Genomic DNA, 16581 nt, shown 5'->3' on the forward strand with positions numbered 1-16581 from the left:
AGGAAAGGAAAGGAAAGGAAAGGAAAGGAAAGGAAAGGAAAGGAAAGGAAAGGAAAGGAAAGGAAAGGAAAGGAAAGGAAAGGAAAGGAAAGGAAAGGAGAAAGCGGAAGGAGAAGAAGGAAGATAATGATGATAGTGATAATGATGATGATTCTCCAGAACAAGCATCAAAATATTCATAGTTAATACAGCCTAGCTGTAGCAAACCTCCAAAGAAGAAAAGTATGAGATTCTGTGTTTATAAAGCATTGAATTTTTTTTCTAACATGTCCAAAACAGTTTGCTAAGTGTCCTGACAAAAAAGCAACAATAACACATGTTGCAAGTAGTATTAAAAATACATCATTCTGAAGAAATTCAATGGTGATGTGAAATAGTATAAGCTCAAAGATTCTAAACATTAGAGTAATGATTCAACCTACAAAATAGAAGTAGTAAATAGAATATCCTTATAAATCATAGTTAAATTAAGAAGTGATGCAGTTAGGAAAACAAAGATATAAGAAAATTTTATTTCTTCAAAGTGAATGAAAACAGACAAAAGCATTTCCCTAGGCTGAGAGTTTCTTTGGAAAAATCTCTTGCATTAGGTCATGCTGTAAGTTGCCCTAAGTTTTAGGATAGAAGTAGACCAGTAAGTTGAGTAATGACGGCTGCATATCACAGAGCCAATGACAGGTGGATCCTTGACAACACCTTCTGAGGTCCTGACAAATAGACTAAGCTTTAGACTATTTATAAATGTATTAGATATCAGAAGAGCCAAAACATGAAAAAATAGACTGAAAGAACATTAGAGATAGAAAGGCCCTTAAATAATTTAAGCCAACACCTTCAGTTTTACAGATAAGAAACCTCAGAATTAGAAAATATGAATAACTTTCATACAGCTTATTAGCAGTGGTGGTAGATTGGAAACAAATCTCTTGATTTCAGCCAAGTGGTTTTATTGCTTTTCCAGGTAATCTCAAAATAAGAGAAAATAACAGGAAACAAAAAATTCATGGCTATGAGAATTCAACTTGATGTACAGAATAAGGATAAGGGCTGGATTTGTTATTTCATTGGTAGAAGAAACTCTAAAATGATGTAAGCTTCTGCTGTCAAAGTAGATAATTGCAACATAGTGTTTTAGAGTAAGAAAACTAAGAAACCAGGCAGTTTGCCCAGAATCACACAGCCAGTATATACATACATACCAGTATATACATACACACAGACATACCAGTTTCAAGACTAGCTCATTAGCCACTATACCAATGCTTCCCATCAATGCTAAAAATGTAAATACTATAGCCAAAGGGGAAAAGAGTAAAGTACTCAAGAGAAAAAAAACTGTTAAGTGTCATCCCCACATCCCCTGCAAAAAGGTAGAGATTCACAAAGAAATAATTCTGCCAGCTGTCAAGAATTCATCCTTTGTTTGACACTTGGAAAGTAAAAACTCCCACAATTCACTGAGGGTTTGTACATTCCTTGAAACAGAAATACCCTAACTTAGCTGACATTTCAGACACACAAAAGTGTGTTAATATTGGAAAATTCAGTAGAATGAAAACGAAAATAAAAATGATTCATGCAATGGGAAAACTAGGATAGAATTTCATTTTGACATGTTATCCATGATATTAAAAGTGAAATGAGCATAGTATATAAAAACAGACCTACAGGAGTGAATATTTCATGGCTATTCAGTTCTCTGACTTTGTAGACATTTCATGGATATCCAGTTTTGGTGATATTACCAATAAATCTGCTTAGATTTTCTTGCCATGGGAGACAGTCTTCCAAATTAAACAGTCCCCTTTTGTGTAACTCAGGGAAATATAAAGATACAATGAAATCCAATTTGGTGGTAAATAATGGACTCTGCTCTGTTGCAAAGAAAACAGTACTATTCCCTTGAGATCTCAGTTGTCAAAAATGATTGTCATGGTGGTAGTGATGATGGTATTGCATTTCTAAACAGTACCACACAGATTACACACTCTTTTTATTACAACAACTCTTTAAGGTGGGTAGTATAAAATTTTGTTATTCTTAATTTATAGATGAAGAAATTGAGAATAAGAAAGGTTAAATCATTTTTATGGTCATTCAAGTAGTAAGTGATGGAGCCAGGACTCAAATGCAAGTCTTCTGATAGTAGCTAGAATCCTTTTTTATAATTCCATATACTATCACCATAATATGCAATTATAGTGGCATATTTCACCTTCCCTGAGATATTCTCTCAAGCCCCTCATGTTCCTTTTCCAAAAGCAGTACTCAATTCTGCCAGTGACACTCCCAAAATTTAAAGAACTAAATGTATAAAGAGGCTATTTTTCTTTCTCCAGTGAAGATAAGGTAACTATAGAGAAAGGGCATGTAGACAAATCAACTATTTGAATGTTGCTATAAGAATTCTTAATGATAAAATCATAAAATTTGGAGAAAGAGAACAGTCATTCTTTTATGCATTTTTACCAAATAAGAAGATTCAGAAAAGAATTATTCAGATGATTAAATTGTTGAAAATAGGAGACCTATGAGAAAAGGTTAAAATATTTGAAAGGTTAGTCAGCCTAGAAAAGACACAACTTGATAAACAAAGACTGCAGGAAAATAATCCATTTCCACAGAAGGCAAAACAAGAGAAAATAGGTTTAAATGGGCTTCTTTTAGAGATAATCTCATTCTCTTTTATAACATAGTCATTTATATACTATGACAAATCTGGACAAAATACTAAAAAGAAGAGATATCATCTTGCTGACAAAAGTTCATATGGTCAATACTATGTGGCAATGTGTGGCTACAAGACTTGGACTATAAGGAAAACTAAGCCCTGCAGAATTTGACATTTGTGAACTTTAATGCTGGTAAAGACTTTTGAGAGTTCCTTGGACAGAAAGGAGATCAAATCAGTTAATATTTAAAGAAATTAATTCACACTATGCATGGAAGGTCAAATACTGAAACTGAAGCTTTAATATTTTGGCCACATAGTGAAACAAGACTCACTGAAAAAGACCCTGATTTGGGGAAAGATTGAAGGCAAAAGGAAAAGAGGGTAGCTGAGATTCAGTTGGATAGATGGTGTTGGAAACAATGAACATGACTTGGAAATAGTTTTTGAGAGATAGTGGAGGATTGGAGAACTTGTTGTTCTATAGTCCATGGCGTCACAAAAAATTAGACACAACTGAATCACTGAACAACAAAATACTTGTATATATTTGATGGTAATAATCTCTAGGGCAGACCTGATTTATAGATGTGTAGCTTCATCACAGAACTATGCATTGTAGGCATTTAATAAATGTACTTTTGAACTGAATAAAATAAATGGTTTCCTGAAAGGAATCTTGAGCTTTCTGAGAGCAAGAATGAAATCACATACTCTTGTATCCCCAGTCCTCACATACCATGTTCACTAATTATCATACTCATTGAAAAAGAGAATGTCTTTTCCAATTGTGGATAAACCACCTAAGGTATAAAAAAGTACCAGACAGAAAAATGGACCCACAATTAGAACCTTGAGCCACTTAACATTTCATTTTTCTCATCTGCTAACTGATTGTTTTTAACTAGATGACTTCTCTGATCCCTTTCAACTCAAACCTTTAGCTCATGCTTAACCTTTCTGTTCAGAATTGGGATAGTCATGTTTAAGGAACAGCAAAGAGGTCAGTAAGTAGAGAAGGGTAAGAAATAAGAAGAGTAGAAAGTCAGGAAAGGGCTGGGTTACAAAGGGCTTCTAAAACGAGAGAATTTTCTATTTAGCCCTAAAAGTAATAAGGAGTCACTTGTTTATTGAATAAAGGAGAAATATGTTCAAGTCCATACTTTAGCAAGATCAATTTGACATCTGATTAAATAATGAATTTTAGTAGGAAGAAATGAGTCTGAGAAACCAGAGATGAGGCTGTTGCAGTAGCCCAGCCATGAGATGATGAGAATTGTAGTGTCAGAGGAGAGAAGAGAGTATATGGAAAGTAATATTATGAAAGTAGAAAAGGCAACTCTTGACAATAGACTGGATAAGGGAAGGGGAGTGGTGATAGAGGAGTTGAGGATGACATACAGTTTTCCACTTAATTATATTCTAGCCTTCATTGCTATTCTTTCACAGGTGTTCATTTTATGTCCCAGATACATTATAGATTCTTTGAGAATATTTAGTCATGTCTTAATAATAAAAATGAGGATGATCAATAATAATAGCAAGCATTTATGTAACGCTTTGAGCTTCACAAAACATTCTCTCTCTGTCTCTTCCTGAACAATTTTGTAATTGTGGTTCTTTATGCCCCTTGGTGGCTAGCAGTAAGCTGGGCACAGTAGGTACTTGAGCATTATCTGATGAATGATTGCTGCCTCATTGGGTGGAATGTACTAGGAAATATCAATGCTCTGCTTCAAACTGACATCATTGTTTCCTAACTTGATAAAATGGTTTATTTCCTATTACTAAAAACAAAATGAAAATCTGCATGCACAAACACACACATGCTATAACTGCTATTCTTCCTTGGAAAACTTTTTCCAACTGGCACATATAACCAAGAACTTACAGAGATAAAAACACTACACTTGTTGTTATTGTTCAGTCATTTCAGTTGTGTCTAACTTTTCATGACCCCATTTCAGGTTTTCTTGGCAAATATCCTGGAGTGGTTTGCCATTTCCTTCTCCAACTCACTTTATAGAAAATTAAAACTGAGGCAAACAGCATTACACAGGGTCACATAGATACTAATTGACTGAGGTTGGATCTGAACTCAGGTCTTCCTGACTGGAGACCTGAAGCTCTAACTATTGAACTACACAGAAAGTGATAGAATTTTCTGAGATTTGCAAAACTTGGTGAAGTGTAACAAGTAATTATTTATACAAATTAGTTCTATTTTTTATACTGATCCATGCTGCAAAATCCATATGATTTCACCCAGGTGTAACAAAATAAATCTCTTTTCTATTTATTTGGCATAGTGAAAAGAGCATTATACCTAAATGCTCTTCCATCACCTGTACAACCTCAGAAAAGTAACTTAATCTATCTGAGCCTCAGTTTCTTTATGTAGAAAACAAGGAAGATGGACCAGATGAATTCTAACATCCCTTCTAACCCTAGATACATGAGTCCATGAAAATTACTTAAAGCAAAAAAAAAAAACATTTCACATATCAAATGACTAAATTTAATCTGAATAGGTCCTCTACCTTTATCACATGGCGCTTTTCCTGAAACACCGGGATCTTAAACATTTGGCACCAATATGTCGTGCCTTTATCTGGAATCAGCACCTGTCTTAATAGAAGGGAAGGGAAATATGAAAGTCAGACAACTTTCCCATGTAAACAAAAGTAATCAGTTTAGGAAATGCACTCCATTCCATCAAAGTTTACAACTCAATATAATATATAACTGCAAAGAAACTTACGTTTTTATTTCTCAAGTCAAAGTATGGTAAGGCTGTTGACAAAATGTTGGTTTTCTCTGGGTTCAACAATTTCAGACTTTTGGTTCCCCGATTGGATCCATGATATGTAGGACCCGATTCACCAATGTCTTCATGGTGATAGGCCCATATTACTCTCACTGTGCTTTCCTAAATGAAAAGATTGTCTTATGAAAATGAGTTTCAAAGAAGTCCTTTCCTCACAACTTAGCAGATTTAATAAACAAACCAAAAAATTTTAAAGCAGGATATTAAGTAAATAAAAGGCAAAAGAGTAAATGTATAATTTAATATAAACATTATAAAGATGAACAGCTTTTAAGGCTTTTACATACTGATGAAGAATAAAATAAACCGAACTGGAAAAATGATCTCTACAAAAGCAATAATATCAAAAGGATGAGAAACTTTGAAAGCAATAACTCTGATCAATGCAGTAACTAGTTATGATTCTAGAGGTCCAGTGATGAAGCATACTATGCACCTCCTGAAAGAGAGGTGATGGATTTAAGGTGTAGAATGAAATATATGTTTTTAAGTAGAGCCAGTAAGTAAATTTGTTTTGTTTGACTATATATACTTGTTCCACAGAATTTGATTTTTCTCTTCCTTTTCGAATGGAGTAAAGTTGGAATAGAGTGAAAATACATTTTTCTTCTTTTAAAAAATAGATTTTTTTGTCTTAAGACAGCTTAATTCAAAGAGAGTTGCATATAATAGTGAAAGATTGAGTAACCTGCCCAGGGTCATACAGCCAGTATGTAGCAGAAGTGGAACTAGAACTCAGGTCTTTCAGGTTTTCAGCTCAGCTCTCTGTTTGCTGCTTCTTAGAAGTACCATAATTAGTCCCAAAGTAGTGCTAGAGAAATTATACCATTTCACTAATTTGATTAAAAAATAAGTTATCAGATGATTTTAGTATAACTACTATGATGTAAGGGCAGCTAGGTGGTGAAATGGCTAGAGTTCCAGCTCTGGGGTCAGGAAGGCTCATCTTTGTGAGTTCAAATCTGGCTTCAGACACTTAGTGGCTCTGTGATCCTGGGCCAGTTACTTAACCCTGTTTGCCTCAGTTCCCTCATCTGTAAAATGAACCAGAGAAGGAAATAAAAATGGCTCCAGTATTTTTGCAAAGAAAACCCCAAAAGGGGTCAAAAAGGGTCAGGCATGCCTGAAAATTAATTTAAAAAAAAAAGAAAGGACAATGCATACAAATATTGAAGTGGAAAAGGGTACAGGCCACATTTTTGCCCACTTTCACATATAATCAATCATTTTGGGGAGAAAAAAACAATCTTATTTCAGTAATTCTGTCCTCACAAGAAAAAGCCCATGTAAATAATATATCAACCATCACCAAACTTCTTGATAGGCTTCAAAGTACACAAGGTAGTCATCAATAGAATATGAATGGATAGGGGGCAGCTGGGTAGCTCAGTGGATTGAGAGCCAGGCCTAGAGACAGGAGGTCCTAGGTTCAAATCCGACCTCAGACACTTCCCAGCTGTGTGACCCTGGGCAAGTCACTTGACCCCCATTGCCTACCCTTACCACTCTTCCACCTATAAGTCAATACACAGAAGTTAAGGGTTTAAAACTAAAAAAAAAAATTAAAAAAAAAAAAGAATATGAATGGAGCCATCAGTGGGATGGCTTACTGAATGGTGCATACATATAATTATTTTTGTAAGAAAAAGAAAATCTACCAGTCTGAACATTTGTGACTTAAGACAGTCCAACGAGGTCAAATAAATATCCTGTTTTGAACTAGCAAGGCTGGCCAAGGGAAAAAAGCAAGTGCTCGGACCACCCACACACAGTTATATTACTACTGCCAGCTGCTTTGTCATGATAGCTTTGAAAGGAAATACAAAAGTATTTTCCTTTAAAATCCTGACTGTATTCCTTCCTTAACACACAGAATTAACTGTAATTATTATCTCAATATTAGACAATGATTGCATTGTCTAGTGCATGAAGGTAATCATGGCCACACATGTATTTTTGGTTCCACTTTGGTCCACTATTAATTATGTTGTAATCAGGGGTCAGCTGGGTGGCTCAGTGGATGGAGAACCAGGCCCAAAGATGGGAGGTCCCAGGTTCAAATCTGACCTCAGACACTTCCCAGTTCTGTGATCTTGGACAAGTCACTTGACCCCCATTGCCTATTACTGCTTTTCTGCCTTGAACCGATACACAGTACTGATTCTAAGACTGAAGGTAAGGGTTTAAAAAAGATGCCTGTATGGTAGTTGAAAGAATCTCAGATGTTTTCAAGTTAATTTCTAAATGTATATAAAGTCCTTTTGTTGATTAGAAGAAAACTGAAAATGTAGAAGTTCCACAGAGAAATTTAACTGTCAGTTTCAAAATTATTTAAAAGTTGCATAAAAAAGTAACCATACTCTAAAAGTTTTTATTTGAAGCTGATTGTATGATTCACTTAAAAAAATAAAAACAAAAATTGAAATTGGTTTTCTGCTTATTTAACAAGGAAATTTTTTCTACAATTTTTCTTAATTATTGTTTATGTCATTCCAATAAGTCTTCTAGAAGAAATATATTCAATCAGGCAGAAACACCAAATTCCATAAAATATTCATTTAAAAACTGAGTATGACTTCTTTCAAAGATTCTTACTGAAGGACTTAGTGCTTCCATGTATAACATAATTCATTTAAACGATGTGCATATTTATACATAAATTCAGATATAAACCTTCTTACCGTTATGCTTTTATCATTGATGTCACAAGTATGTAGTTCCCTGGTAAATTCAATTACGGTGTGCGTACTGTTTTGCATGGCATAGCCTAGATGGTAATCCTGTTGGGGATCCTTCTTCAATTCTCTATTTGTGTCTGTAAAATAATCCTGTGGAAAATACAAAAAAGGGGAAATTTTTTAAATCTGATTGCAGTAACCTCAGAAATGAACTGAGCTCAAGAAAATTTGCAGGATCTAATCTAACTCAAAGATTTTTAGCAAAATCTTCCAATGAATCTTTCCTTTTGGTTCTCGTCAGAGATATAGTCAGAAAATGTGACTTTGGAGATTGTCTTCATGCAGTAAAGAAAATGAAATTGAAAAGATGCTCCAAAGATTGAACAGCTAGATAGTAAGTAGCTAAGCCAGTATTAAAATCAAACTCTCATTATTCTGAAACGGTACTTTTCCATTGCACCACAGAGGAAAAGAAGGGTAAAGAAAACCATCCATCCATCCACTGCTCCCACAGAAGACACAATTTTCCCAAATCTGTCTAAAGGCAGAGAGTCCTTGCCTCTGCAGGTTTATGACAACACACCCTCTGATCCTGGGATCAAAGAACTGTTTATTTCTTTGTACTCTGAAACTTGTTATTATGAATTGTCACTGTACCCAGTTGCTGGAATTTTGCAAGTTAAGGGTAGAAATGTCATGAGAATAAGTCAAGACATAGGAACTATCATCTCAGAACAAGATTTTGAAGTCTTTCATGGTAGTCTTATATCAGTAATCATTAAAACAAAAAAAATCTGAATAATAACTAGCATTTATTTAGGTTTAAAGTTCACAAAGTGTTTGTCATACAAAATATGCTCAATTTCTAAAACAAGTCACTTCTATAGGCTTAATGTGTTAATAAAATATTGCTATTTCCTAATGCTTCCTATTAGCAGTGCTAAGAGATAAAAAACAGTTCTAGAATCAATATTCACTGATCATTTTGGTGATCTACAGGAAATGACAAAATCTATTAAATCTACTGATAATCTGAATTTATGGGAAAAATAACATTTTCACTTTAGAAAATTATATATACATATGTATATATAATTTGGATAGCAAAAAAGAGTAAAGTATCAAATGATGACAATTACAATCACTTCTATTAATATTTAAATTTCCTTTTAAGAAACACTTCGTTAACTAAATCTTAGTGTTTTGCAAAATAAATGTGAATTTTGGGGAAAGACTTGAATATGTCAATAGCAATTTCTAGCAATTTTTTATGAATTTTTAAACAAAGTGGCCATATAGCACTCTATTTTTCTCTCTCTTAAGCATTCTTCTCAAGAGGACAATATTTTATTTATGTCTCCATCCTCTTTAAAATATGACTTCTGAAGATTTTGATATCTATATTTGATACTTTTATAGGATGACATCAAGCTTCATGATGTCTAGTTCTGACTGTAGAATATTATAATTTAAAGAGATATTTTAAAATCATTTAGTCCAACTCCTTTGTTTTACAGAGGTATAAAATTAAATCTTAAGAGGTTTCTTGACTTGCTTACTGTTACATAGTAAGCAGTAATAAGTAAGGTAATAAGTTTCAAAGCAGATATACAGAACTGTGTCATAGTATTGTAGATTTAGAACTAGAAGCAACCATAGCAACTATCTAGCCTAGTCACCTCATGGGGCAGCTAGGTGGCACACTGAATGGAGTTACAGGCATGGAGTCAAGTAGACCTGAATTCAAATCTGGCCACAGATGCTTCTTTGCTATGTGAATGTGGGTAATTTAACCTTATTTGCCTCCATTTCTTATCTGGAAAATGAGCTAGAAAAAATGGCAAATTAATTAATTGTCTTTGCTAAGAAAGCCTCAAATGGGGTCATAAAGAGTTGGATTTGAATGAAATGAATAAATAATCACAATAAAACCACTTCATTCTACAGATACATAAGGAACATAAGGCTGAAGACAAGGAGATTTGCAGAGCAAATGCAGGACTTGAACTCAAGCCCTCTTGACGCACAGGATCTGACTGAAAATTCAGTGATCATTACACTTTACAACAGTTCTTTATTTTAATGAGAACATAGCTTGCTTGTCCTGCACAGAATCTACATAATGTATATAAAAAGAGCTTTCATTAACCCTACCTGTAGTCATGTTTAAAAATATATGTAGAAAAATAAAATTAACACAACTGTGATGCCCTACTTGCTACCCATCAGATAGACAAAATTGCAAAAAAAGGAAAAAAGATAATTGTTGGAGGTTCTTCGGTTTAAGACACATTAATACACTGTTTTGTAGAGCCATACCTTGGTCTTGACATTATAGAAAGCATTATGGAAATATACCCTAAAAGTCACTTAACTGTGCTTACTATTTGAACCTCTGATACCACAATTAAACATATACTACAAAGAAAGTAAGAGAGTACAAACCTACATGTACAAAATTATTTGTCAAATCAATTATAGGAAAAATTGGAAACAAAGTAGAGAGCCATGAAGTAGCCAAGCAAATTAAGGTATATAAATGATATGAAATATTATGAGGTAAAAGATGACAAGTAGAACAAATTGAGAGAAACCTGGAAAGACTTGTATTATTTGATGCAGAATGAGGTGAGCGGGACCAGGAAAACAAATTCTATAATAACTACAGATTGTAAAGTCAGTCAATCAGTCAAAAAAACATTCAAACAAACAAAAACATTTATTAGGCAGCTACTATTTGCCAGGCACTTTGCTAAGCACTTCAAAGTAAATTCAAAAAGTAATTCAAAGTAAGAACAAGGACAGGTGTTCTAGTAAGGAGTTTATGATCTAATGGGGAGAAAATGATATACAACAAGAAGCTAAAAAATAAGGGTGATGGGGTGGCACCTAATACCAGAAGATAATGGAAATTTCTAGAGAAATCCCAAAGCAGTGTTTCTGGTAAAGACAAAAACCATGCTCAGTCTCCTTTTTTAAATAAGGGTCCTAGAATCTATGGCCCTACTCTCCAGGCAAAGGGTTCGATCAGAGGGGCAGACAACACAGATAAGATATATCAGGGAAATTCAACCTTGCAGGATGATTAGAATTCCCAGAGATTTTCCCAGAGAAGGAAAGCATGATAGAAGAGTCCAAAGAAATCCAAAAATGTAGTTTTTGCTAGAAAATTACAGAAATTCTAATCAATGTAATGACTAATTACTATTCAGAGGATGGATGATGAGGTATGCTACTCACTACTCACCACCTAATAGGGAGGCAGAGGCCATGGAGAGTATACACACACACACACACACATATAAATATATAAATATATATGGACATGGAAAATATGTGGATTTATTTTGCTTGACCTTCCAGAGTCCAGAGAAGTCCAAAAATGTAGTTTTTGCTAGAAAATTTTAGAAACTCTAATCAATACAATGACCAGTTACTACTCAGAGGATAGATGATGAGGTACGCTACTCACTACTCATCATCTATATCTATATCTATATCTATATCTATATCTATATCTATATCTATATATGTATATAGATATATTTCCATGTACACACACACAGAGACATGGAAAATATGTGGATTTATTTTGCTTCATCTTGCTTATTTCTTATAAGGGAGAATATGCTTAATGAGAGGGATGGGGAATTTGGGAAGGAGAAGCTAAGAATAGTGATAAAGAAAAAGGAAGGAAAGAGAATCATTTTTATATTTTTAAGAGCATAGAAAAGAACAGGGGGAGGTTTGGAAGGAAGCAGACAAACAAGACACTTTGAAATAGCCATGCTGATTTATTATATTCTTTTTTTAAAAAATAAAAGTTATCTGTATTAAATAAATGTTTTCATATTCAATTCTCTTTTACTGTTACCTATATATGGAAACGTTCGTGTCTGGTTGTTATTGATAAGTTTAGAATAACAAAAAATAATAATTGAAAAAAGAAATATATAGGGCCATAAAGACAACATTAAATAGCAACAAAATGTATGTTTTGTTTGCCCTCTCCATACTTCCCCATAAAACCCACAATTATTCTGTGACTTAATAAACATTCAAAGCAATAGTTCATAAGCGCCAACCATTGAGTTTGCTTTTACTAGATAACTGGACACATTCCTTTAGAGGCAAAGATGTTTAATCAAACAACAAATAAAGTGAAAAGAATTCCCTTCATTCATACAAATAAAACGTATACTACACTAGAACTTAGCACACCACCATTGAGAATAAACATATAGAAAAACTATGTGGTCAAGTTATATGTATAGAAGGCACATAAAGAAGTACATGAATGACCAAAATACACATATAACTAGGGCAACTCACAGCTCCAGTGATGCAGAAATGCCACTGTCAACTAATAATCCCATTAAAATGGCCTCCATGGGTGAATTATTTCTACTAGGAAAAACTACCCAGGCTCTATCATTTTCTCTCTACTGGATATTTCCACTAGTTTTATGGACACCCAACTTCTCTCCGCTACTCTGTGCTAGATCTCAAGTGTCTATTCTCTGTAGGGCCATTAGCTAGTCTATTCATGCAAAACATAAAGTAGTCAGACTAATTTCTCTCTGGTAGAGAGAGATATGGCTCTTTTAGGGCATAGCCATGGACTATTAATTTTTACCTATGGTCAAAAAACCAACAAATATCAGCAGAATGTCCCAGGCTAAGATTAAATCTATCTTCTTAACTACTTTTCTTTTGATACTGACTTGAAAGTCTTGGTCTCAGACAATTTTGCAATTTAATTTCCTTTTTTAATACTCATATGTTAATATGTATCCACAAAAATCTATATCAGAGATTCTAATTCCCCCAAAGTCACACACACACACACACACACACACACGCACACACACAACACTTTAGAGGCTCTATTAAAGAAAATCACCTGCATCCCAAAGTACTCTTTTATTAGCAAGCAAATAATCTAGGAGTAAATAAATAAAATAAGGGTAGCATGCAAGATCTTCACCCTCCAACCTAGTGGCCAGCAAAAGAAATCTCTGTTATTATGTGTTAAATTATGCCTGCCTACCACAAACTTCCTTGGTCTTTCTACATTATATTAAAAGTTTAAATACACAGTTTTCATTTTATTTGGCAAACAGTAAATAATAGTGGTACAAGTGTGGACGTGCTGGTAACAAGTCACTCCCAAAAGAAGTATGAAAAACTTTTGTTTAGTCTGCATAATAATATTTTCTCCATCACTTTTTCAAGTCCAGAAGTCAATAAAACAGTAAGTCACATCCTTAAATCACTGGCCAAAAAGAATGAATATATTGATTAGTAAATAATATCAATAAAAATAATAAAAACAAATTAAATCCTTTCAGGAGAAGAAAGATAAAAGGAAGAAATAAACTTCAGAGATAATGAATAGGATTAGGCAGAAATGAGTGAGTTAGGTAGTAATGATCATTTTTTTTGCCACTATTATTTGAGATCTTCAAGTATAGCCTGAATTGGTCATGGATGTTTCAGATGGGATTCTGTACAGATATGGTCTTTGAACCAAATTACCTCAGAGGTCCTTCCATCTTTAATATTCTATGAATTGTCTAGTATCATATAGGCAATATGGAAGTGAGAAGAAGGAATGAGCCAAGTTCTTAATTTTGAGGTCAGCTATCTGTGTTAGGATACCTCTCATGAAATTGATTCTATTCTTAAAAAAAAAAAAAACTCTTACCTTCCATCCTAGAATGAGTACTATATATTGTTTCCAAGGCAGAAGTGAGCACTAATGGTTAAGCAATGGGGATTAAGTGACTTGCCCATGGTCACACAGGTAAGAAGCATCTGAGGTCAGATTTGAACCCAGGACCTCCCAATCTTTTGGTCTGACTCTCAATCTATTGAAATATCTACATTTCTCCAGTTAATTTACTCTTATTAAATTTAAACTTATTAACTTCATTCCTTGGCTTCCAGCTTTCAAGATCTTTCTGGATTCTAATTCTATTATCCAATTATTTAATTCAATTGAATAGACATTTATTAAGTATCTACGGTATAAAGTAGTCTGCTGCATGCTGGAGAAACAAAAACAAATAATGCTTGCCTTTTGAAGGTTCTAAATTCTACTCCTAGCTGCCCATCACTTGCAAAGATGGTAAATATGCCATAAGTATACCATCTATGCTTGCATCCAAATCTCTGACATTAAAAAAAAATTGAGCTGAAGCCAGACATTATCATTATTAATAATTGGAATAGTAGTTCCACCTTCTAGGAATTTGACTTTAAGATACTTCAATATGTTTTGTCTTTAAGAGCACAAAGGGTCAGTTCATTGAGACTACTCTCACTATGATTTATAGACTTTCAGAACAAAAGGACACCTCAAGGGTCTTTTAATCCAGCCCTCTCATTTTACAAAATGAGGATGACAAATGTAAAGTGATTTATCCAATATCCAACATAGTAAGTTAATGGAGAAGACAGGACTCTCAACTCCAGATTCCTGATTCAGTGATCCAAATAAAATCCAAATATACAAAATATGGATATTTCGACAATAAGTCCAAATGGTCACATGATAATATTATTATCTTTATTGTTCTCAATCAAGATGAAAACAGGTGATATCTGATAAGCTTTCTCTAGGATTTCTAGCATCTTGTTCCTTGTCTACATTCCTTAAAACTTAAGTACTTATGATGACCAAAGAAAGCATTTATTGTACTTGAATTTTCACTGTAGAGAGTTTTCTGTAATGTGACCTACAAAGGATTCTTTGTATAGAATGGAAGGTAGTGCTTGACTGGTCTGGTTGAAGAGTCCTCCTCAATTCACTCTGCAAACAGCTGAGAGCTCAGCATCTAAAAAGACAGAAGCCAGTTATTTGAAAAGCACTATAATTACATAACCATCAATCAGGGGCAATGGGGTTCCAAGGGGAGAAATGTTACTAAAATAGCTGGTTCCTCAATATTTAGTGAAAAAAATTATTAAATTAAGGTTAGATTTGAATATTTTGCATAACAAGCATTAAATAATAAATTCTATGTCTGTTATGTTTTCAAACAATTTGAGGATTATTGTATAGACAGTTCTTTAGACTTTTGCCATGAACCCAGGATATTTCCACATAACACAAAACATTCAGATACAAAGTGAAAAATTCACTGAAATGGGTCAAGAGGTCAGACCCTTTAAAGACCACCCTCAGGCTAAAATTTGATATTAGTTTTAAACAGAGCAATGTTATCATTCTTTTTTCATTGGGCAAATTGAGAAATATACCTTGAAACTACTCATCTTATTCAATTCGATTTGGTTAGTTCCTGTATGTTCATGGCTAAAGCTCATTAACAGAATAACAGACAGTTCACTGCCACAGGCTTCCTAAAGCAGTTTTCTCTGCCTTTCTGTTTCTTTTGGTTTTACTAGATTGTAAGTGGATTCTCCTTAATACTTTCAGATTTAGTGTTTTGTTTGGTCATCTTAAAATGAATCTCCACACTTGTGGTCTGTCATGTTAAAACACTGATCCACATAGAATTGAGATGCAGAATACATGGTCTCTTCCCCTCCCTTACTTTTACACCACTGTTGATCTGTTAAAAAAAAAAAAAATCAATGTTAAGTGGCTTGACCAAAGTTGAATATGTATTAAGTAGAGAGCCAAGATTTGAATTTAGGTCATCTAACGCCATGCTCCAAATATTATTTCTCCTTCATTACACTGCCTCTCTACCATCACCTTTCCAGTAATGCACCAAAGACTATGCCTCAGCTTCAAAGGAGCATGAAATATGGAAGTTGAACCCAAGACCTCACATCGGACTTTAATATGTCACAGTGATTGAGTCCCTCCTTCCCTTTGCAATCACTGGAGGATAATATTGTATTAGACCTCTTCATTAGATACTTTAGAAAAAGAAATTAAATCAGAAATTTCTTCTTAGCTAGAAAAGAAAGTCAGGCAGAATATGACTTAGCACCACATTAACTGATGGATTGAATTCCAAAGTTTGTTTTTTAGTTAGTTATTTTGTCATCTGAAGCATATTTTCCCATATAAATAATGTCACAATTGTTTTTGACTACTATTCCCTAAAAATTTGGGGTGCCTTAAAACAACTAATTGGCTTATCATGTGGCTTAAATAATAGTATTATATTAACATTACCTTTCTATGTTTTGGATGCTACAAACAGGAAGCTTCAGCGTAAGGGTAAGGTTAGCAAAGAAAAGAAAAAAGGGAAGCAAGATGGAAGAAAAAGTAAGAGTTTCTTTCCCCCTTTCCAGATTTAATATCAAACTAAGGTAAAATTTTGTAATTGGCAAAATTTGTCTTTGATATCACCAACTCCTTTTTATTAATTCCTTTCCTACCTCTTAGTTTCCCCCTCTACTCAGGTAGAATTCATTATAGCACTTCA

General features: G+C 33.9%; 1 protein-coding gene across 1 annotated transcript in view; it reads right to left on the reverse strand.

Annotated features, from left to right (window-relative positions):
- The window catches only part of MOXD1 (monooxygenase DBH like 1), a 102739-nt gene extending 86444 nt beyond the window's left edge, over positions 1-16295 (reverse strand). Inside the window, exons 1-4 of the mRNA XM_044674739.1 lie at positions 16256-16295; positions 8180-8346; positions 5433-5600; positions 5212-5295 (exon numbers count right to left, since the gene is read on the reverse strand). Of these exons, the coding sequence (XP_044530674.1) occupies positions 5212-5295; positions 5433-5600; positions 8180-8346; positions 16256-16295 (459 nt within the window). The remainder of the gene's footprint in view (positions 1-5211; positions 5296-5432; positions 5601-8179; positions 8347-16255) is intronic.
- Positions 16296-16581: the final 286 nt, after the last annotated feature.

Source organism: Gracilinanus agilis, chromosome 4 (assembly GCF_016433145.1).
Source record: "Gracilinanus agilis isolate LMUSP501 chromosome 4, AgileGrace, whole genome shotgun sequence".
Lineage (NCBI taxonomy): Eukaryota > Metazoa > Chordata > Mammalia > Didelphimorphia > Didelphidae > Gracilinanus > Gracilinanus agilis.